This window comes from Psammomys obesus, unplaced genomic scaffold (assembly GCF_907164565.1).
Source record: "Psammomys obesus unplaced genomic scaffold, mPsaObe1.curated_primary_1811, whole genome shotgun sequence".
In the NCBI taxonomy this organism is placed as follows: domain Eukaryota; kingdom Metazoa; phylum Chordata; class Mammalia; order Rodentia; family Muridae; genus Psammomys; species Psammomys obesus.
Genome location: NW_026596034.1, coordinates 1,946,991 through 1,969,873, shown reverse-complemented (window position 1 = coordinate 1,969,873; position 22,883 = coordinate 1,946,991). Strand labels below are relative to the sequence as shown.

The following is a 22,883-nucleotide window of genomic DNA, read 5'->3' as shown; positions in this document are numbered from 1 at the left end:
GAAGGAAGGAAGGAAGGAAGGAAGGAAGGAAGGAAGGAAGGAAGGAAACGGAAGTTGACTAGTGATGGTCATATGGCTCTGTGAAGATACTGAAACCTATTAAATCACATACTTCTACAGGTGAATTGCATGGTATATCACAGGGTGAGCATCTTTAATTCTAAATCCCAAAATCCAGACCAGGTATGGTAGTGCCTTTAATCCCAGTTCTGAGGAGGAAGAAGCAGTATGATCTCTGAGTTCAAGACCAACCTGGCTCTCACAGTGAGTTCTAAGATGCTAGGGTTACATTTTGAGACTTTGCCTTGACAAAATAAACAATCCCCAAACCCAAAGCTACATGATGCTAAGAAAGTTTCAGATGCAGGATGGCACATGCCTATAATCCTAGCAATTGGAAGGCTGACGCAAAAGGACCTTGAGTTTTGGACAGTCTGATCTAAGCTATACAGCAAGATCCTGCTGAATTAACAAGTCCTGAGTGGATGTGCATTGTCGACATATCAAGAACTTCAATGCCTCAAATTCCTGAGATGGCAAAGCCTTCCCCTGGTATGTGTTCAGATGTTAACAGTGTGTGTAGAAAGCATGAACCAGTTTAACTCCTGAATGTTTACAGCCTGAGACTGCTCCCTTACAGAGACCCTTACAGAGAAATTAGCTAAACTTGCCTCTTCATTCAACTGTATACAATAAGCCTGTTGCCTCAACTGGTTAAAAAAAAAAAAAAAATCTATGGTTGGAGAGATGGCTCAGCAGTTAAGAGCACTGTTTGCTCTTAAAAGAGGCCCTGAGTTCTGTTCCCAGCAACCACAAGGTGGCTTACAACTATCTATCCTGGGATCTGATGCCCTCTTCTGGCATGCAGGTGTACATGCAGATAGAGTACTCATACATAAAATAAATCTTTTTTTTTTTTTAATATTTTATTATGTACACAATGTTCTGTCTGCAAGTACATCTGCAGGGCAGAAGAGGGCACCAGATCTCATTATAGATGGTTGTGAGCCACCATGTGGTTGCTGGGAATTGAACTCAGGACCTCTGGAAGAGCAGCCAGTGCTCTTAACCTCTGAGCCATCTCTCCAGCCCCCATAAAATAAATCTTAAGTAACATTAAAAAAATATAAACGCATTGACTTTCAGGACTGCTGCTGGTGTGCCTCCATCAGAGCACATGGCTCATCATTTTTGTACATGTACCTGTCCTTTCTTTATTCCTTTGTCAGACCACTTAGGGTCAAGTCCAAAGCCATGCAGGTTTCAGCAACTGGGAATGTACATTCTGTGATAGGGTGCTGGTACACCATGCATAAGACACTTGGTCCATCCTCAACACAACAAAAAGCAAGAAAGCAAAGGGAAACAAACTTAGAATGGACCACATATCTAAACAGTAAATACAAAAATCACAAAGTTAGAAAGTAGGAGAAAAATCTAAGTGACTATGGTTTGGGGTTTTTTTTTTTTTTTTTTTTTTGTCTGTTTGTTTTTTGTTTTTCAAGACAGGATTTCTCTGTATAGCCTTGGCTGTCCTGGCCTCACTTTGTAGACCAGGCTGCCCTCGAGCTCACAGCAATCCACCTGCCTTTGCCTCCCAAAGTACTGGGATTATAGGCATGTAACACCACGCTTGCTTGGGAGCAAATTTCTATAAAAAGCTAGACAGTTAATTTTTTTGCTGGGTTGGGGTAGAGTCTCATGATGTAACCCTGGCTGGCTTGGAACTCCAAGAGCTCCATTGGATTCTGCCTCCCCAAAACTTTTGAATATAAAGCAGTCAAATAATGTCATTCCTCCTATTCTTAAACCTCTGGAAGGCATTTAAAGTCTGACTACAAAGGAAGGCTCATCTAAAGGATATAGGTATCTAAAGTCTGACTGGCAAAGGAAAGGGTATATAGTTGCTGTCAGTGCTTGCTTAGCATACACAAAGCCCAAAGCTCAGAGGTGTAGTAGTACAAACTCTAACCCTAGTAGTTGGGAAGTGGAGGGCACGGAGTTTAGAAATTCAGTTCAAGGTCATCCTAGCTACATGGCTAGTGGCAGTTTAAGGCCAGCCTGAGCTATGTAATACCTCACTGAAGAAAGAAAAAAGGGGAGAGAAAAGGTCCAGTTAAATTGTGTGCCTGTGTATAGACCAAGCTGGCCTCGAACTTGCAAAGATCCACCTGCCTGTGCCTCCTGAGTGCTGGGATTAAAGGTGTTTGCCACCACCGGCCCAGTTGTGTCTCTTACTCCCCCCCTCTTAACCTGTGCTGTTCAGTAGCCCTGCCTGCCTGTACCCTGCTACTCCTCTGTCTGGGGCAGGGTCTCACTCACCAAGTGATCACTTGTAATGGAAGCTTGGTCTCTTTAAAAGCTCAGCTATGTTATGTAAACATGTTTTCGTTTTAATCTCAAGTGTGGGATTTTAGTTTGGGCTTTGGTTTGTCCACAGCTGATAACTGCCTCCTGTGGTCGTGGTCTCTGCCAGCTGGTAGCAGCAGCATACAACGGGGCATGGTCTAGGACTCTGAGGGATATAAATATGAGAGCCCAGAAAGAGAAAGTGTGGCAGTTTGGAGACATGGGAGAGATGCTTTGTGGCGCAGTGGCTTGGAGGAGATAGACAGTGAAGACTGCTTGCTATATCTGCTGTTGATGAAGACTGGTATAACTTGAAAAAGAACCCTTTGACCCTAAACACCCAGGAGAAGTAAAGGGGTCTGCACCTCCTTCCCCAAACCTTCGCTCTTACTTAGGGTTAAAGGGTTGGTGGGAGGGAGGTAGAGGACTAAACACCCAAAATTAAATACTTTAAAAAAACAAATGCAACAATCACCCTTCACCTTCTCCAGGAAATGCACTATGACCTTGAAGGTAAATCAGTCACCATTACTGCCATAGTTTTTACTCATATCATGTAGCATCTGGTCTGCTAGCCAGTGGGTTTTCTCTAGACATACAGAGTCATCCATGCATTCAAATCACAAGTCTAATTTAGAAGCAGTGCTGGAAATATGGCACTTGCTTGCATTTTGAAAAAAAGATTTATTTTGATTTATTTATTTATTTATTTGAGAACAGTATATACAACCAGTGTGTGGTGGCACCCGTCTTTGATCCTAGCACTTGGTTGGCAGAGGCTGACAGATTCCTGTGAGTTGTAGTACAACCTGGTCTACAGAGTTCCAGGTTAGCCATGAGACTCCGCTTTGAGAGAGAGAGAGAGCTGGAGAGAGGCCTCAGCAATTAAGAGCACTTACTGCTCTTGCAAAGGACCTTCAGTAACAGTACTCAGATGGTGGTTCACAACCATCCATAACTGACATCCAGTTCCGACCTCCACAGGCACTAGGCATGCATATGGTATACAAAAACACACATTCAGGTAACACACTGACACATATGAATCTTTTTTTAAAAAATATTTTTAAAAAATTTAAGTCTACAGAAGCAGGCCCACGATAGCTTGTCCTCTGACCTCCACATCTTCACCATCTCACACATTTACAAAAATAAATGTAAAAAGAAAAAAGAAGAAGGTGGAGGAGAGTTTACAAAAAACCTGAAGCTGAACATGAGAATGTTATGCAGGGTTATACATGGGACTTGGGCAACTATAGATCTAGCTTCTAGCTTCGGTCAGGAAGGGAATCCTGGAACCAAGCCCCGTGGATATCGAAAGAATGACACCTTGTCGCCAGCACCTAGGACCATTCTTGACACCTAGGTGTTAAATCCGTGAACAAAGAAGGGCCCCAGGGTCCCGGAAGACCAGCTGGGCGTGTCACTCCTTACCTGACCCCCGCCGTGCTGACCTCGTCCACGTGGTTCTCGTTCAGCTGATGCTCCCCGCTCTCCACAACCGCCTGGGGCTCCTGGTCCACGGGAGGCACGTCCACCTGCGAGCACAGCCAGCTCAGGTACCCACCTGCCTGTCAAGTACCCTCAAAAAGGGACGCGCTAGCTGGGACACCCTAAGATGCTGGGTCAGGGCAGAACCTCACTCAGCACCTGTGGGCGCGCGAAGACTTCCTGGCAAGCTGTCAAGAAAAACTTGGCCGAGTGTGGCACACGCCTCTAGCCCCCGCCCTGGCCCCCTGGAGGCCGAGGTAGGCGACGGCGTGGAGTTCGACGCCGGCCCGGCTTGCCTTAGCCCGGCTGCTGTGGCGCCCCTCAGCCCCTCACAGCCTCGCCCGCTAGGCCCCAGGGCTTCCGTTAGTCAGGACATCTCGCCTCGCCTGACGAGAGGCGGCCCCAACCGTGAGAAACAGCCCCCCGGCCCAGGTCTGGGGGGGAAAGTCTGGGATCCCGGCGGCCCCGTCGCCGGCCGCCGCCTGCACAAGGAAAGCCAGCCCCCTCACGTACTCCGGGGCGCTCCATTTCGTCTTTTCCCGCCTCGCGTTCCCGCCCTCTGCCCACGCCACGCCCGCCTGTGCTCGCCCCGCCCCGCGCACGTGCTGAAGCGCGCCCGGCCCCGCCCCTAAATAGCCGCGCCCCTACGCTCAGGCGCCGCTGGTCGGGTTACGTTTGGGTTGCGGCAGCTGCAGGCCCGCGTCTGTGCTGTCTGAGCTCGGAGTTCGCAGGTGCGGGACTCGGGGGTCACCTGTGGTACTCAGGATACTGGGGGTCTGACGAGTTCGTACTACATCAGGAGTTCCGTCCCTCTGCTCTACAACTTTTTATGTATTTATTTTTTCGGAGACAGGGTTTCTCTGCGTAGCTCTGGCCGTCCTCGAACTTACTCTGTAGAGCAGGCTGGCCTCGAACTCACTGAGATCTTCCTGCGTCTGCCTAGAATTAAAGGCATGTGCCACCTCCAGGCTCAAATTCTTTTGAAACAGGGTCTCTCAGAATGTCCTGGCCTAGGACTCTGCAAACCAGGCTGGCCTGGGAACTCTAAGAGATCAGCCTGCCTCTCTCTGCCTCGGAATTCAAAGCAGGCACCAAGGGCTAATGACAACCTTTTTCTTTTTTTTTTAACTTATTGTGTATGATTGTAAACTACTTTTGGGCGCCTGCCAGTGAAGGCCAGAAGAGTTCATCAGATCCCCTGCTTATAAGCCTCCTGACATGAGTGTTGGGAACTGAATTCCTGTTGCCTGATGCTCTTAATCGATGAGCTCTGCATTTTATTTTTATTGTCTTACATTTAACCTATTTTATGCCTGTGCCATCCTCTCTGGGAATGGGAGTCAGAAGACCGCTTGGAGCAGTCGTTTATCTCCTTCCATCGTGAGGGTCACTGGGATGAAATTCAGGTCATCAGACATGGTGGGCACCTGTACCCACTGGCCATCTGGAGGGACCTTGTAATGGCAGTTTTGTTTTCTTTGTATATTATGCAAATATGCTTTTCTTTTAATCCCAAGTGTGGGGTTTTAGCTGGGCTATGGTTTGTCCGCACCTGTTAATTGCCTCTTTTGAGCATGGCTTTTGCAAGCTGGTAATGGCCTTCCACATGCACAGAGGGGCGTGGTCTAGGACTCAGTATAAATATGAGAGGGAATGAGGAGGTGCCCGTGCTGGCGTTCTGTGTGGCAAGAGGAGCAGACAGATGGAGAGAAACACTTGCAGGCACAGCGGCATGGGGGAGCCTGCCAGCTGTGTCGCTCGTTGATGGAGATTGGTGTAGAACCCTAAAAGAACCCCAAAAGAACCCCGTGACCCTAAATAGCCGAGAGAAGTAAAAGGGTCTGGGACCCTTCTCCCCAGTAACTTTTTCTTTCTCCTACTTAAGGTTGGGAGGTTGGTGGAAGGAAGATAGAGGCCTAAACACCCCAAATAAAGGAGAAGTAAAAAAAGACCGTCACAGGTGGCCTTCTGCTACAGGCCCTCGTCTTTAAATGTTTCTTTTTTTATATACTTTATGTGCATGGGTGTTTTGCCTGCATGTTTACACATAGGTGCCTCATGCCCAAAGAGACCAGAAGAGAGCTTTAGATCCCCTGACACTGCAATTAAAATTGTGAGCCACCATATGAGCGCTTTAAATGAAGACTTAGGTTCCTTGGAAGAGCAAACAGTGCTTAACCTCTGAGCCATCTCTTTAGCCAACACCACCACCCACCTTTTTTTTTTTTTTTTTTTTTTTTTTTTTTGCTGCCACATCCCCAGCAGCTTTGGTCCTGCAGCTGTGGCTATGTGAATGAAGAAAGGACAAAAACACAGTGAAACTGGTATCAGCTGAGGTTCTCTAATGCTATTTATTAGGTACAGCACAGCTAACAGTGGTAGGAGCTATCTGTGGGGAAGCAATCTTAGCCTGCAAACATCAGGAGAGAAAGCTAAGGTTGTTAGTCTTTGCCCACTCCAATTACCTGTAAACAATCATACTGGGACTCTAGAGGAAAGCTTTGCCAGTCCTTTTGACCTGGCACATATAGCTAATTGCTTTGACAATTTTCCATGGGTTAGCTGGTCTGGGGACACTCCTCTGTGCCCATGTCAAAATATGCTTTTAGGTTTTACTCACTCAGGGCTTCCTCTGTTTATATATTTCATCCCATTTTGTGAAACAGGGTTTCTCTGTGTAGCCCTGGCTGGCCTCGAACTTACAGAGATCTGCCTGTCTCCACCACCCAAGTACTGGGATTACAGGTGGGCACCGCTGTGCCTGGCTTTCCAGCATTTCCGAATGAGGTACTGTATAACTCAAGCTGGCCTGGAACTCCGCAGGCATCTACAAATGCCTGTAACCTCACCGTTTGGGGTGAGGAGGTAGGAGGATCTACAGTCTCAGGCAACTTGAACGAAACGAACAGAACCAGATTCAAGAAAAAGATCCACCTTAAAAATACTGAGGCTGGGAACAGTTAACATTTATGGTCCCTGCTGTTTGGATAACTGAACAAAACTGTTTAAGCCCAGGAATTGAAGCCAGTCTGGCAACACAGAAGCCCTGTCTCAAAAACGGGAGCTAAGCCTTCAGGTAGAGCTCAGAGTATTTGTCTAGATAAACCCTGGGCTTGATGACCAGCACAACACACACCAATGGGTAACATACAGGAACAGGTGTGCTCAAAGGCCCTAGGGACATTTGTCACAGTGTCCACATAAGGGAGGCAAGAAGGAAGGTCCCAGTCACATTGCCTAACTCTTCCGGGCCAAGCTGTCATCGACTACACACTAAACTAGTACATATCTTTAACACCTACATTCTGTGGAAAATGACTGATTTTTACCAGCTAGGCAATGGAAATACTGATAGTCTCTTTTATGTATTTTATTGTGACAGGGTTTCTCTGTGTAGCCCTGGCTGTCCTGAAACTGGCTCTGTAGACCAACTTGCCCTCAAACTCAGAGATCTGCCTGCTTCTGGCTCCCAGGTGCTGATTAGAGGGATGTGTCACCAAACCTGGCTGAAAACCTGGCACTTTATGACTGCAGTGATAAAAACCTAAAATAATACTGTTGTAAAAGTTGCCAGGATAAACATCTGGCAGGTCCTAACATTATTGACAGGAGGTAACAAGCTCAATGTTGCTTGATGGTAGTGACACATGTTTTTACTCCAAGCACTCAGGAGGCAGAGGCAGGCAGAGCTCTATGAGTTCGAGGCCAGCCTGGTCTACAGAGTGAGTTCCAAGACAGCCAGAGCTATACAGAGAAACCTTGCCTGGAAAAACAACTAGCCAAACAAACAAACAAAATCTAAGTGTGGTGACATAAACCTATAAATGCAGTACTTGGGGGGCTAAGACGTAAGAATCTTAAATCTGAGGTCAATCTGGGCTAAAGTGGTAACTTATCTTGGGGTGTGTGTGGGGACATTAGTTTGCTTGTTTTTTGTGCTGGAGCTTTGTAGACCAGCCGAGCCTTGAACTCATAGATCCACCTGCCCCTGCCTCCTGAGTGCTGGGACTAAACATGTGCACCACCACGCCCAGCTCTAGTATTTTAAAAAAATCTATTCCTTTATTATTATTTTTTTAATGTGTGAGTGCTCTGTCTGCATGTACACCTGCTGCCAGAAGAGGGCATCCAATCCTTTATAGATGGTAATGAGCCACCATGTAGTTGCTGGAAATTAACTCAGGACCTCCAGAAAAAAAGCCAGTGCCTTTTTTCTTTTTCTTAAGATTTATTTACTTATTATTTACATAGCATTCTGCCTGCATCTGTGCCCACTCACCAGAAGAGTGGTGTCAGATCTCACTATAGATGGCTGAGCCACCACGTGGTGGCTGGGAATTGAACTCAGGACCTTTGGAAGATCAGCCAGTGCTCTTAACCTGAGCCATCTCTCCAGCCAGAGCCAGTGCTCTTAACTGGTGAGCCATCTCACCAGACCTGACATTAGTATTTTAACAAAGACCAAATTAAATAATTCTTAAAATGTGCTGCTGTGTGGTAGTGGCACACTCCTTTAATTCCAGCACTTGGGAGGCAGAGGCGGGTGGATCTGAGGCCAGCCTTGTGTACAGAGTTTGAGGACAGCAAGGCTACTCAGAGAAATACTGTCTCAAAAAACAAAATCTTCAGCACCAGGGCACTTTCAGGGCCAGAATTAGGGCCAGCAAGGTGGTTCAGGGGATTGAAAGTACTGAGTCCCAGTCCTAGAACTCAAAAGAGGAAGCAGAAAAGTAGCTCCTGAGAAGTTGTGCCCTGTCACACAAACGCTGTGACACTCGGATCTGCTGCCCCCTTTTATCGACAGGCCCTCGTGTGTACAAAGGTGTACAGGTAGGTCCGCAGAGTTGGCTCAGTCGTTAAGGGTGCTTGTTCTTGCAAAAGGCCCAGGTTTAATTCCCAGCAGCCACAGGCAGCTCGCCTTCTTGGGCACCAGGCATGCATGTGATACAAAACACTCATACACAAAACCTAAAAATTTTTTAGAAAAAAGACACACATTGCAGATAAAAACCAAAAAATATTTTAAAAAAAGCAAAAAGCCACCTAAACGCCCAAGAGCCAAAGCTCATCTGAAACGAGCCACAGAAAAGCAAGTTAAAGTATAGGTATACAAAGCTTTATGCAACTTATTCCTCAGAGCTCATATGAATTTTTTTTTTTTTTTTTTTATCAGTCCAGGTATTCAGTCCAGGGTGGCCTCAAACTCATGATTGCCCCTGCTTCAGCTTCTCCAGTGCTGGAGATTTGATCCTTATGGGGAAATTAAGAGCAGCTTCTCACCCACAGCCCCTTGCTTCCCCTAATCTCTGGAATCCTGGCTTATTAGACCATCACCTACTAAATGTTCCTTTCTCCAAGTGGAGTCTGTTTTGCTCATTTAGAAGAGGGCTCAGCACCAGTTAGTGATTAAAAAACGCTAGGGGCTGGGCAGGGTTGGGGTCAGCGCTGTCAGTGAAGTGTTTGCTGTCAGTCCACAGAACCCACATTAAAGACAGCGGGTGTGCATTTATAATCCTAGAGTTGGAGAGACCGAAGCAGAAAAGTCTCTGGAGCTTGTCAGGTAGCATGGCCTAAACGGTGAGTCCTCAGGCCAGCTAAGAGTCCCTGTCTCAAAGGACATGGACAGTGTTCCTAAGGATGACACTCAAGACTGTCTTCAACAGGTCCCTGGGCAAACACCTACACACCCATAAAAAGAAAATGCAGAATGGAGTCACAAGCCTGGCGCGGGCAGATTGGGACTTCTTCGGATCGCAGACCATGGGGGATCTAAGCCCTGACCCCCAAACCAGCATACCAGGAACCATCACCCAGTTTTCTTCCCAGAAGGCACTGTGTAGCACTGGGAGTGAGGCAAGGTCCACAGTCACCTAGTGAAACGAACGACAAGCAAGAATCCTCCCGAAAGGCGCCACAGGAGGGAACGTGCCCACTTTATTAGAACAGCTGGCCTGCAGGGCCACCCCTACAAGCACACCCTACACACATCGCTGAAGGCCCCCGCCCCCCAGGGGGGTGAGGCAGAGGGAGTGAGCTGGCCTCACAGAGGCCTCAAATAGTAGAGAGGTCACTGCTGGGCGATGCACAGGGGCTGAACTGGGGTCTCTGGGGCAGCCTGTATCATGCAGGCTCCTGTGTCTTTGGAGACCTGGGTTCAACATCCAGGCGGCACACAGGGCTGTCGTATACCATCTGCAGGTTCACCTTGTGGCCCACCAGCTCTCGGATGTTATTGATGCCATATTTGATCATCGTTGGCCTTAGAGGAGAAGGAGCAGAGTTTACACTAGGTCAGATCAGGCTATCCTCTGCTTCCCAGAGGTTCCTGTCTTCCGCACAGAGAACAAGATGTGCTACCATTAGCCCAGTCACTCCAAGCCCATCTCACCCTCCCACTCTGTTGATCCTCCATCTAGCTTCAGAGCCTTTGCACTGGCTGTGCCTGGTATACACCGCTGATATACATCTGTATACCGCTGTATACATCTGTATACATCATCATCACTGCTTCCTCAGCCTCCATGAGGCTTCATCTAGTCTCCTAAGTCCTGCTTTGGCTTCTCTAGAGCACCGCCTGTCCATCAGCATTCTGGCCTTGAGTTTCCTTACTGGCTATGTTAGCTGCCCTTCCTTATGCACTAGGATCCTGGCTGCACACTATGGGGAATGCACTAGTGTTCACAGCTCAGAGCCAGCCACAAAACTTGGCCGTCCTACTAAAGAACTGTCAGAGGAATTGATGGAATCACCCCAAGTTCCAGCCTGGGCACTCACCGCTCTAGGGAGAGACCCCAAGCAATAACAGACACATTCTCCGGGAGCCCCATTGGGAGGAGCATCTCAGGGCGGAAGACCCCAGAGTTGCCAACTTCTACCCACTTCTTTAGACCTGTGAGGATACAGGGGAGGCCAGAGCATGCACATGGGTGATACTGCACACAGATAATGGGAAGATGGGGTAGGAGCTTGGCAAAGGGTGACCCAGGCCAAGTGTGAGGTCCCTCAGACTTCCCTCTGCACCCAGTTTCCCATCTCTGACCTTGGTGGTAGCTGAACACTTCCATGCTGGGCTCTGTGTAGGGGTTGTAGGCTGGTTTGAAGCGTAACTGGGTGATTCCTGTAGAGGTTTGGCCAAGGCAGGCTGATGAGCCTAGAGGCACCCTCCCAGGGCCCCCAAATACTGCCTGTACTGGCTTGCCTGCTCACCCAGCTTGGTGAAGAACTCCCTCAGCACACCCATGAGGTGGCCCAGGGTGAGCCCATGGTCAGCAATCACACCCTCGATCTGATGGAACTCGGCCAGGTGTGTGGCGTCCAGCGTCTCATTCCGAAACACCCGGTCAATAGAGAAGTACTTGGCTGGTGTAAATGGCTTCTGGAGAGGAGGAATGATAGCCAGGCCACGCCAGGCCCAGCCCTGGCATGGGTCAGAAGGTCTGTAGGACAGTACCATCCGCCCACCCTGCCCAGACCAAGCTGCACCTTCTGGGCTAAACGGTAGAGGGCTCGTGCGCTCGCTGCTGTGGTATGTGTGCGAAGTAGGTTTTTCCGGGCCTCTTCTAGCTTCCAGGTATACTTGTAGCTTCAGAAGAAGAAACAGGAAGTCTGTCCCATGGCCCTGGAACCCCAGCCTCCTGCCCCTCCCCAGCCCGAGTCCTGCTTCTGCCTCACCCCTGTGAGCCGTAGCCACCCTGGGAGTGGGTCCGTTTCACCCGTTGGACATAGTCCATTGGGAGCTGCAGGGCCTCAGCTGGATCTAGGCAAGACAGAGCCATCTGGTCGGTCAGTGAGCATCTCTCAGAAGCCATTGCATGTCAGACAGGCACGGCTCCATGGAAGCTGTTCTGGCCCAGCAGTCAGGGGCACCTGGCAACCTCAGTTGGCACTTCCCTCTTCATCCAGAACCCCCTTCTTCCATGCTTTCCTCTTCACTGTGTGAGAGTCCAAGTTTCCCCCTGGCTGTGACCCATTACCTCCTGCTTTGGTCTCCTCTTACTCCTACTTGACCAGCCCTGTAGCCACAGAGCCACCAACTGACATTCCAGTCTCAGGACCTTTGCACTACACATGATCTCCAGAGATTCATATAGTTCTTACTTTCTTGCCTTTTCTTTTTCTCTTTTTGAGAATGGATCTGACTATAGCTCTGGTGGACCTAAAACTCACTATGTAGACCAGGCTGGCCTTGAACTTAGATCCATACGCCTCTGCCTCCAAAATGCTAGAATTAAAGGTGTGTGCTCCCACATCCAGCCGTGCTTCAGACTGAAGCCACACATACCTCCAGCCTCTGTGTGCACTGTGAGCCCTGCAGGCACACACTAGTGTCTCCAGAGGTTTTTAACCCCTTAACCCAGTACACAGATTCTTTAGGAACTATCTACTGAGGAAGTGGAACTCCCTGGGGACAGGGACTTGTCCTACTCATCGATGTGACTCACTTGGTTAAAAGCAATCTTAGCACGCAGGAGGGTCTTCAGGGAGGCCTTGCTCAAGAAATACATGACTTTTCCCCAGTGCTTCCTGGAACCTTGGCCTTCCTCAGGTTGGACAAGTCCCCTAACACTAAGATGCACCCCCAGTCCCAATGACCAAAACATTTCTCTCTCTCTTTTTTGGAACTTACACTTTCCCCCTCAGCCTCTTGAGTACTGGTGACAGGTAAGACCTCTCACACCCACTTTAAGTATGTGATTTCTTTGGGAATGTTAACAACATAGTTTTGGTGCTTGAATAAGCCTTCGTCATGTACCAGCTATGTAGCCCTAGGCAAGTGATGTTCTTTCTGAGCCTCAGTTTCCTCAACTGTAAGTGAGGGGCTAACAGTACCACTTCCTGTAGTTGGAGGGTTTACAACAATGGTGTACAAAATGAGTTTTGAGTGCCACTGCAACAGCAACATCATTGCTGCTAAATTAGCAATGGGCACCTAGGGAGTGCATCCTCTCACATCATAGGGGAAAAGACAACCATTTTGAGAAGTCACTCATTTCAAGTGAAATACAACACTAAAGGGACTGGCCTGTGACAAGACACAGAAAACGTGTAGGAGACCCTGGGTTCCATCGCTAGCAGCAGCAACACACACGCACATACATGAAACAAATAACCAGTCATGGTGGCTCACACTTGTAATCCCATCATGTGGGAGGATGAGGCAAAAGAGACTTAGATCAGTCATGGCTACATACTGACTTGCAGGCCAGCCTCGGCTACAGAATGGGACCGTGTCTTCAAATAAAACAGTCCAAAATAGTAAGACATGTTGGTCTTAGCACTTAGAAGCTGAGGCAGGAGGACTGATATGAGTTCAAGGCCAGCCTGTGCTATAGTGGAGGACTGCAGCTGGTCTTTGCTACTTTGTGGGTTCTTTTTCCCACACTTTATCCTTCCGGTTTCACACTTTATCACTAGATAGGAGAGAAAGAAAGATAGAAGGGAGAGAGCCCTGAATCTAATTTCTTTCCTTTTGTTTCTTCTTTGACCACGGCTACTAACAAACCAAACCAATCCCTGTGAATGACCAATCACCAACCCCACCTATTAGGGGCCCTAACATTTTTATACCCTCTGAAAAGTTCCCAGAATTCCAAATGTCACACAGCAGCAGAACCTTATCTGCAGCTGGCAAAACCACCTCTGCTGGAGCACGAGGCAAATCATAGTCAGCTACTGCAAACAGTCAGAAGCAGCCGCATATCCTGGGATTTTGTTTTTGTTGACAGAGTTTCTCTGTGCAGCCTTGGCTGTCCTGTACTCGATTTGTAAACCAGGCTGGCCTCGAACTCAGAGATCCACCTGCCTCTGCCTCCCTTAATGCTGGGATTAAAGGCATGTGCCACCATACCTAGCTGAAAGATTAATTTTCACTTTTCCATCATGTGTATGCCTATGTGTCTCCATGTGGGTACATACACTCGTGTGTATGTACCTGAGGAGTGTATGTGTGCCTGAGGAGCCTAGAAGGCACCTGATTCCTTGAAGTTAGAGGCTATTGTGAGAACCAAACAGAGTGCTGGGAACTAAACTAGGATCCTCTGAAAAAAGCAGCAAGTGCTTTTAACTGCTAAGCTTCTCCAGCCCACACACATGCCTTGTTTTAGTAAAAAGGATTTAACCCCAAATAAACCCCTGGGAATTTATATGATGAGAGAGAAGGCGGGACAGAGTCATGGTGGATTCTGGACAGATAAACCCAGGTTCCCATATGTGCTAAGTAAGTGCTATACTGATGAGCCACACTCCAGCCCATAGGTGTCATTTCAAATCTGAGACATAGCTGAGCAGAGTGGGCCAAGACTTTAACCCCAGCACTCAGGAGGCAGAGGCAGGCAGATCACTGGGTTTGAGGCCAGCCTGGTCTACAGAGTGAGTTTCAGGACAGCCAGGGCTACACACAGAGAAACCCTGTCTCAAAAACCAAATAAAACATGCCTGTAGTACAAACACTGGGGAGGCAGAAGCAGCAAGTGGATCTTTGTGAGTCTGAGGCCAGCCTGGTCTATAGAGTGAGTTCCAGGTCAAGCAATGAAGTTCTGAATATAATAAAGATCTCCATGCATTGTGGCATATGCCTTTAAGCCCAGCAAGGCAGGGACAGGACAATCCTTGTGAGTCTAAGGCCAGCCTGGCCTACAAGACCTCCAGGCCAGTGAAAGCTACATATTGAAACCCTCTATGAAATGAAATATCTCTTCCTAAAAGCTTTACCCAGACCCAGGACCTCTGCTACCAAGGTGGCCAAGCTACCAACCTCGCAGGAAGAAAGTGTCATGTTGGTCACGTGCTGGGTGCTGCTGAGGCTGGAAGAGCGCATCAAAGTTCCAGAAGGAGCTCTCAATGAAGTTGTCCGTAGGCATCTCAGTGAACCTGCAGGAGACATGACTGCCTGCCCTGCCTGCCTGTGCCCAGTAGCTGCCACACCCCACCAGGGCCCTTTGCTCACCCCATCTCCAGGAAGATCTGTCGGAACTGGGAGCGGACCTTGAGCAAGGGGTGCAGGTGGCCGCTGTCTGGGAGCACACCACGGGCAGAGAAGTTGTAGGGTTTGAAGGGTCGGTCCCTCCAGGAGCCGCTGTGGGGAGATTCAGGGTGCAAAGACATGAGGAGGGCTGCTGATCCCTCTTCAAAACCCTCTACCCTCTCCTTACCCTACCTGGAGATCATCTCTGGGCTAAGCTCCGCCTCTTGCTTGGACACACTTGTGCTGAAGCCTTTTCCCTTGCTCACCCAGTAGGTTTTCAGGACCCTATGAACAGAGGAAGAGAAGGAACATTGCTGACATCTCAAGAGCCTGCCCTTGATCCTCTATTAGGTGCTAATCCCAGAACCAACCATTGTCACTCTGGTTTTCGGTTGTTTGTTGTTGATGTTGTAACGGATTTCATGTATCCCAGACTGAACTGGAATTTGCTACACAGTCAATCATAGAACCCTGCTATATAGTCAAGGACCTTGAACTGATCCTCCTGTTTCTGCCTTCTTTATGCTAGAACTACAGGATTATATGGTCCTAAGGATCAAACTCAGGGCTTCATGCATACTAACCAAGCTACAACCCCAAGAGCCTGCTTTACTTATTTACTTTTTCTATAGAGGGTCAGGTCACATAGTAAAGGCTGAGATTATGGGCTTTAGCCATTGTATCCTAAAGTGCCTTTACCTGCCTTTCTTCCTCTTTTTCTTTTTTTTAACAGAGGGTCACCATGGAGCCCTGGCTGGCTTGGAACTCCTACATAAACCAGGCTGGCCTTCAACACACTGATCCTGTCTCTGTTTCCTATGCTGGAATTAAATGCATACCCAACCATGTCCAGCTGCTTGAACATGCCAGGCAATATCTACAGCTGAGACACATCAGTTTTATTTTTATTATGTGTACTGCATACGTGTGGTCTGAATGTTTGTGTGAATGTGTGACATATGTGAGCGGGTGCCTCTGGAGGCCAGAGGAAGGTATGCAATCCCTGGTCTGTTCCTAACACAGCTCCTGGAGAGCTAGAGTGGCAGGAGGTTGTGAGCTGTCCAACACACCTAACCTAACCCAGGTCCTCGGAAGAGCAGCAACAGCTCTGACTCACTGCGCCACCTCTCCAGCCTCTCTAGATCCTTGAGTTTTTAACAATCATTATTCCCTTCATTGACCTGTGTGTGCAAGTGTGCACACTGCACAGCTCCTATGTGGAGGCGAGAAAACAACTTTGAGAATCGGTTTTTAAGCCAGGCGTGGTGGCACACGGCTTAAGTCCCAGCACTCAGGGAGGCAGAGGCAGGCAGATCACTGTAATTTCGAGGCCAGCCTGGTCTATAAAGTGAGTCTAGGACAGCCAAGACTACAGAGAAACCCTCTCAAAAACAAACAAACGAAAGAATCAGTCTTTCTTTCTACCATGTGGGTCCCAGGGATGGAACTCAAGTTATCAGGCTGGGTGACAACTATCTTTAGCCACTGAGCTATTTTCTGGCCCTCACTTTTGTCTCCTTTTCAATTATTATTAGGTGTTTTATGTAGCCCAGGCTGGCCTTCAATTCCTGATCTTCCTTTGTTCGTTCTGCTTTATCTATAGTCTTCTTGATACTGTCATTAGAAATTTTCTTAGGGGGCCACTACCCTTCTACCTGTTCATGCATGTATTCATTCTGTAAACTAATTTGAAACTCTAATTTGTACCTTGGTCCATTCAAATAGTGATGCATACAGATGGGCATGATGATGTCAGCAACGTATTGAGGGTTTATCTGGGGTCAGGACCTGTTACTCCACAATTCTAAGGAAGCTAAGGCTGGGAAAGGCCAGGTGAGTTGGCCAAGTTCACATAACAAGTTGCAGAGCCTAGACTTCCCTCAATTAGGTAGCCCTACAACCCCAGGCTTTAAATGGTTTCATGAGATAGGTTTCACTCTGTATTCAGGCTGGCCTGGAACTCACAATCACCTTGTCTCAGCTGCACAAGTATGCAGCACCAAATCTGCCTCAGTATGGCCTCACCTGAGTGACATGTGAGCAGAAAGTTATTGGCTGACTGCCTGGAAAGTATACAGGAAGACATTTCCCAGCAGCAGAGGCAGCACGAGCAAAAGCCAGAGCCAAGCACAGACTCAAAAACCCTGGATAGGGCTGAGTGTAGTGCTGTATGCCTCTAAGCCCCGCCTAGAGAGGCACAGGTAGGCAGATCTCTGCAAGTCTGAGACTAGCCTGAACTATATAGCAAGCATCGGGCTAGCCAGGGCTACATAGAAAACCCTGTCTCAAAAACCAAGGAACCAAACAACAACCCAGTAACAAAAATCCTACGTAAAGGGGGTCTAGTGAAGACTGACATCAGCAGCAACTGGGTACATGCTCGGCAGCTCCCTCCCTTCATCCTCACAGTACCACAGGTAAAGGGGCCAAGCCATGGCAGCCACTCACACTTCAGTCAGCAGCTTCCTCTTCCGGAGCTCATTCCTTTCCTTTTCAGTCAGCTTCTCAGCCTGCCCTGACTGGACCAGCTGCAAACGCCTCTGTACTTCATCCTCAATACTGTCCACCTGCCATAGGACAAAGGGAATGAGGGTTGTGTGTGCCCCACTCCCCCTTCTATTGCCTCCAGCCTGCCTGGCCACACGTCTACAGGACTCACCACTTGGAAGACCCGAGGCCCATCGGCTGCACTCTTGTCCACTCGGATCCACTTGTTGGACATGGCCTTGCTGAAGCCCACTTTGCCACTGGGCAGTTGCTAGGGAAGTGGGATTGTGGTGAGTGCTATATTCCAGGGCCACCTGCATCCCATCCCCTCCCTGGACCCCAGCCCTGGGCCCTACCATGAGCTCACTTTGCACCAGGCCCTCAGGAGGGATGCTCCTAAACACACGGGCCTCATGGCTGCCCTCCCGGGCAATCTCCTCACCCTCAGCAGTCAGCTCCCAGCACTTGGTGGAGCGAAGCTCTGCCTCAATGACCTGCAGGGAAATAAGTGGCACATGGGTATGTGGTGTTCAGCTCCCTCCCCGTACAGCACTGGGCCAAAGATTCAAAGACAGGTGTGCATGTGCTCAGTGTCCAGAGGAAGCCACTCAGCTGTCTTGCTCTATCACCATCTACCTTATTTTCTCACCGTTTTGCATCTACGCTGGTGCAAGCACATCTGCAACACTGGGGTAACAGGGGCTCCAGTGGCCATGCTCAGCTTTTGTTGTTTTTTGAGGCATACTTTCTCTGTGTAGCCCTAGCTGACCTGGAACTAGCTCTGTTGTACAGAATGGTCTCAGACTCACAGAGATCTAGCTGCCTCTGCCTCTGCCAGGATTAAAGGCATGCAACCACCACGACTGGCCATGCTCAGCTTTTACATAGTGCTGTGGATCTGAATTCAGGTCTCCTGCCAGCCACTCTTTTTCCACTGAGCCATTTCCCCTAAGCTCTTATCTTCACTGTCTACACAGTTCACCGTTTTTACAGACTAAGAGCACTTTTTCTCATATTTTACAAAAAGGCTTGAAACAAATGGCCTTTCCAGAAAATACCAAGCTACACCAACTCTAATTCCTTAACAGATGCATTAACTTGCTTAGAATTTAAGGCTAAATGGGAAAGATCAGAGAAGGAAAAAAAATATCTAAGTTTATTTTACATAATTGTCTGAAAGATAAAATCAAAGAAGTCAACAGAATTTAGTCTGGTTTCATCTGCTCTAAGGGAGGAGGTGCTGAGTTTGGAGGAGTGGTGACAATCATCTAGGTGAATCTTCTGTGACAGTAGGTAGGTCATGCAGTCATCACTGTCCTTCCGCCACACATGGTGCTCCCTCTCCTGAGATAGCTAGGTCTTTTAAGATCCATAGAAACAATTGTAAATTGAAACACACCCCTTTTCCCAGCTTCTGGATAGTCAGTTCTTTCGAGGCTGCATCCATCCAAGTGTAGATCAGTGTGAGCCCACATTTTCCTAGGGAAAATGCATCCCTTCAGTGGCTGAGTTCGGTTATTGGTGGTAAATGCCTGCCAGCGCTTCTGCTGTCACTGTAGGAACAATGGGCACGTCTCCTCCAGGTTAATTAGCTTCTCTGGCTCCTTAACTTCCTTCTGTGTGACTTGTACAATTCCACTGCTGTCTTTCTCCTTCAGCCTCTTGAGAAACCCTGACCCCTGATCCCCTGCATTAAGCATGAGCCAAACTTTCTTTTTTCCCCCCCTTTTCCCTTCTACTTCTTACGGTTTTTCATTTCTTTACATATTTATTTTTGAGGTATGTTTCAATAGGTGGCCTTGGAATAGCCTATTGGAAAACTCACTATGTAAACCTGGTTTTGAATTCACAGAGATCCACCTGCCTCTGCTTACAGAGTACTGGGGTTAAAGGCATGAGCCACCCCACCCACCTAATACCTAGCTTTCTTTTAAATGTTATGTGTATTTGTGTGTGTGTGTGTGGTCAGAGGACAGCTTTTAGGAGTTAGTCCTTGCCTTCCACCAAGAAGGGTCTCTTATTCTTTGCTATGCTGCACACTCCATGGCCAAGAGCTTCCCCAGCAATTCTCCTGTCTGCCTTGCTTCTCACCTAGGGTGTGATGGGGTTACAAGTATGTAAGGACTGAACTCAGGCTGTCCAGCTAGTAAGAGCCTTTACACAACCAGCCATATCCCTGGCCCCTATACCATAATCTTGACCTGAGGCCCCTGGTTGTCACTGTACAACTAGTGACACTGATGAGTCACTCACCTACACTGAACAGCATTCGTCTTATGTGCAAGACCTGAAAACAACATCATCATCCCAAGATTATGGCAAGGACTACAAACCAAAGAGCAGAGACCAGAGTACAGAATTTGTGCTCAACAAATAAACAGCTCGGGCTCTTGCCTCATGGATCTTGCTTCCTGAGTGGTCCACAAATCCGTCACCATCTTTCATTTCATCACAGACCATTTGCCAAGAAGGATGGGCTTTCTCCCTTGTCCCAGCCCACCTAACCTCCCCACACCACATATCAAGCCCTTTAGATTGGGGATGTGCCAGTGTTGGTATAATGTTCTTGTGAAACGTATACAATTTACCCTTGTTCATTGAAATGCTGGTTTCTCTCCCCCACTATCTGGTTTCAATCTGGACATTGCATTGTGATGTTTATTCTAAGCATCACCTGTCTCAAGTTTGTGTAAACATGCCACCATTTGTTCTCCATATTGTTAATAAAACAACCAGCCACAATGCTAAGCAATGGAGAGAATAGGGTGGGACATCCTGGTTCAGAGGAGAGAAGGAAGCAAGGGATGGGGTGGGGGGGGGTAGGAGAGTAGAGATGAGCAGGAGAGGATTTTGAACCACAAGGATTGATGAACCAAAACTAAGATGACTAAAAGCAAGTATAATGGATGAAATCTGATGGTAGGAAACTATGCCAGCTTGGAGGTTTAGGAAGGTGTAACTATTGCCCAGCATTGTGCTCTAGGTTAATTAAATAAATCCTAGTCTCTGTGTGGTGATTTGGGTATACAGCTGGTTTAGGAATAACTGCTGCTTAACTAAAAGATAAATCAACGGTAAATATTAATATTCAACAACATGCCAGCCTCAATCTTCAGCCCCCAACCCCATCTCTCAGTTTTGCCTAGCAGTCCTTCTGAAAAATAATACAGAAAATACAATCTGGCTGGCTACAACTCCTAGTATGGTTCTCCTTATTACTGTGAGAAAAGGACATACTGGCTAGGCTGTGCATGCTGGCAAAGGCCGGCAACCTCAGCTGTTGGGGAACCTGGGACAAGATGGAAAGCCAAGGCCCACCTGGACAGAAAGAGCCTGTTTCAAAATGAAAAGTACCTCAGCACTTGGGAGCCAGGGGCAGGGGCTAGCCTGGCCTACACAGTGGATTACAGCATAGCCATAGCTATGAAAAAAACGGCAGTAAAACCCACAAAAAAAAAAATTAAAAAATAAAAGAGTAAAAAATTTTCTAGAGATGTGCTTCAGTGGATAAGAGCAATAGATCTTGCAGAGGAACCAGGTTCAACCCAGCACCTACATGGATGCTCACAACCATCTGTAACTTAAAATTCCAACCTCTTTTGGCCTCCTCCAGTACGTGGCTCACATACACTCAGACAAGTACACACATACACATATAAAACTAATGAACAGTTCTGAGAGGGCGAGAGCCTTTTATATCAGTCCTCTGAAGGCAAGCAGATCTCTGTCAATTGGAGGCCAGTCTGGTCCAGAGAGCAATTTCCAGGACAGTCTGGAGCTATCTTTCAGTGTTACAATTTTTTGTCTTGCACGCAGGAGGCCCGAGTATGGAGACGAAAGGGCATGAGGGAACATACAGAACTATGTAATTCTGCCCTGATGGTCTCTGCAGATTGTGATCCTCATACCAAAGCCCTGCCATTGATGTCCTCCTGAGTGCCATCGTTTTCCTCCACCGGATCCCTGCTCTCATTCTCCCAACACGAAGCCAACTCTAACAACTCTGAGCCTTCACACCACTGTGGTCATTTGCGCCTCCCCATTAGATTGCAACCCTTTTCGGGGCAGCGACCTCGTCTTGTCATACCCTACATGCACGATGCTTTCTCCTTAATAGACGTTAGTCGCTTGAGGGACATAAATTGTTCCTGATTTCCCACCGGCGCACCCCACGGTGCACCTGTACGTAATTTTCCCTCGCTACAGGTATAAAAGCGAGGCCGGCCAGCAGCACGTGCCGGACTCACCTCACCCAGAGCCTGGAGGCTCTTAACCGCGCCCACCACCGCCTGATGCTCCACGCCCAGCTGCGTAGCCAACTCTGCGCTGTCCAGGCCGCCATCAGCTCCCTCCAGCCGCCGCAGCAACTGCTCCAGCACAGGATTGTCGGCCATAGCTGTTCCCAACGTGCTTGGCGTGTGCAGGCCGCCGTAGCCACCAGGAAACCGGAACCGGAACCCGCGATAGAGCGTACGTCGCCATTTTTAATGTGTCGCACAGTGCAAATTGGGAGCTGGCCATCGCCATCTTAAGTGTGGCAAATAAGCCACGAATGAGCGCGAGAGGGATTCAGGACGCTGTATGTAGTTTGGCCCCAGCGGCCTTTAGTTAACTAGTGAGGTAAATTTGAAGACTTGAAAGTCAATAGTAGTTTTCTTTTGGCGTATTGTTTTATATCTTGAGACAGGGTTTATCTAACCGAGGCTAGCCTTGAACTCCTAATCTCCTGCCTACATCCCCCAAGTGCTAGGATTACAAACACTGTAAGGCCTGATTGAAATTTATTCTATCGGTTCCCCCCCTAATTTTCATGCAGCCGCCACTAGCTCAGATCACTGGCACCCTTCAAGAATTCTCTCTTACCCAGGAAGAAGGCAGCAGGTAGTGGGCTTCAGGCATGGTCATTCTGTTGATGTTTTTGTTGTTTTTGGATTTAATTCACTTAATGTGTGAGTGTGCATGTTGGCCTCAGAGGTCGGAGATGACATCAGATCATGTGGAACTGATGTTATGGATGGTTGTGAACCACCATGTGAATTCTGGAAATTGAACCATGGTCCTCTGCAAGTGAATTTAACAACTTAATACTTTAGTTGTTGTTTTGTTTTTTTTGTTTCTCCATGTAGCCTTGGCAGTCCTTTGTAGATTAGGCTGGCCTCACAGAGCTCTGCCTGCTGCTGCCTTCCCCCAGTGCTGGGATTACAGGCATTCAGACACCAGGATGGTCACAGTTTAAATACTTAACACTTCACAAGTGCTCTTAACAGCTGAGCTCTTTTCAGTGTCCCACCCTGACGATGTTAACTTCTTTTACATTTTCAAAGGAAGTCTGGGTAGGGACCAAACCTGTTTAGGGAAGAGGGGTTCACTTAGGAACACTTGCAGAATCTGCTGACCTACATGGAGTACATCAGGATTTTTAAGTTCTCCCTAAAATTCATAATGTATAAGTCTTCCACATTACAAGAGAAAAAGGAGGTTCAGAGGCAAAAATGATAACCTACAGGGAGTTGATGGATACAGCCAAAAAAATTATAAACCCTTAGCTGGGCATAGTGGCACATGTCTGTAATCCCAGCACTCTGGGAGGCAG

The 22,883-nt window shown here is 48.0% G+C and overlaps 2 protein-coding genes across 2 annotated transcripts in view; both read right to left on the bottom strand.

Annotated features, from left to right (window-relative positions):
• Positions 1 to 4,396, bottom strand: part of Syce2 (synaptonemal complex central element protein 2) — a 17,896-nt gene extending 13,500 nt beyond the window's left edge. Inside the window, exons 1-2 of the mRNA XM_055620956.1 lie at positions 4,354 to 4,396; positions 3,784 to 3,887 (exon numbers count right to left, since the gene is read on the bottom strand). Of these exons, the coding sequence (XP_055476931.1) occupies positions 3,784 to 3,887; positions 4,354 to 4,368 (119 nt within the window). The 5' untranslated portion in view covers positions 4,369 to 4,396. The remainder of the gene's footprint in view (positions 1 to 3,783; positions 3,888 to 4,353) is intronic.
• A 5,358-nt stretch (positions 4,397 to 9,754) lies between these two features.
• Farsa (phenylalanyl-tRNA synthetase subunit alpha) lies at positions 9,755 to 21,718 on the bottom strand. The gene is made up of 13 exons (XM_055621473.1): positions 21,538 to 21,718; positions 17,647 to 17,784; positions 17,463 to 17,561; positions 17,252 to 17,370; positions 14,996 to 15,088; positions 14,786 to 14,914; positions 14,594 to 14,709; positions 11,512 to 11,596; positions 11,323 to 11,422; positions 11,047 to 11,215; positions 10,880 to 10,957; positions 10,615 to 10,729; positions 9,755 to 10,099 (listed from the first exon to the last, which is right to left on the bottom strand). The coding sequence occupies exons 1-13, from the start codon at positions 21,682 to 21,684 to the stop codon at positions 9,961 to 9,963; spliced, it is 1,527 nt and encodes a 508-aa protein (XP_055477448.1). The 5' UTR covers positions 21,685 to 21,718; the 3' UTR covers positions 9,755 to 9,960.
• Positions 21,719 to 22,883: the final 1,165 nt, after the last annotated feature.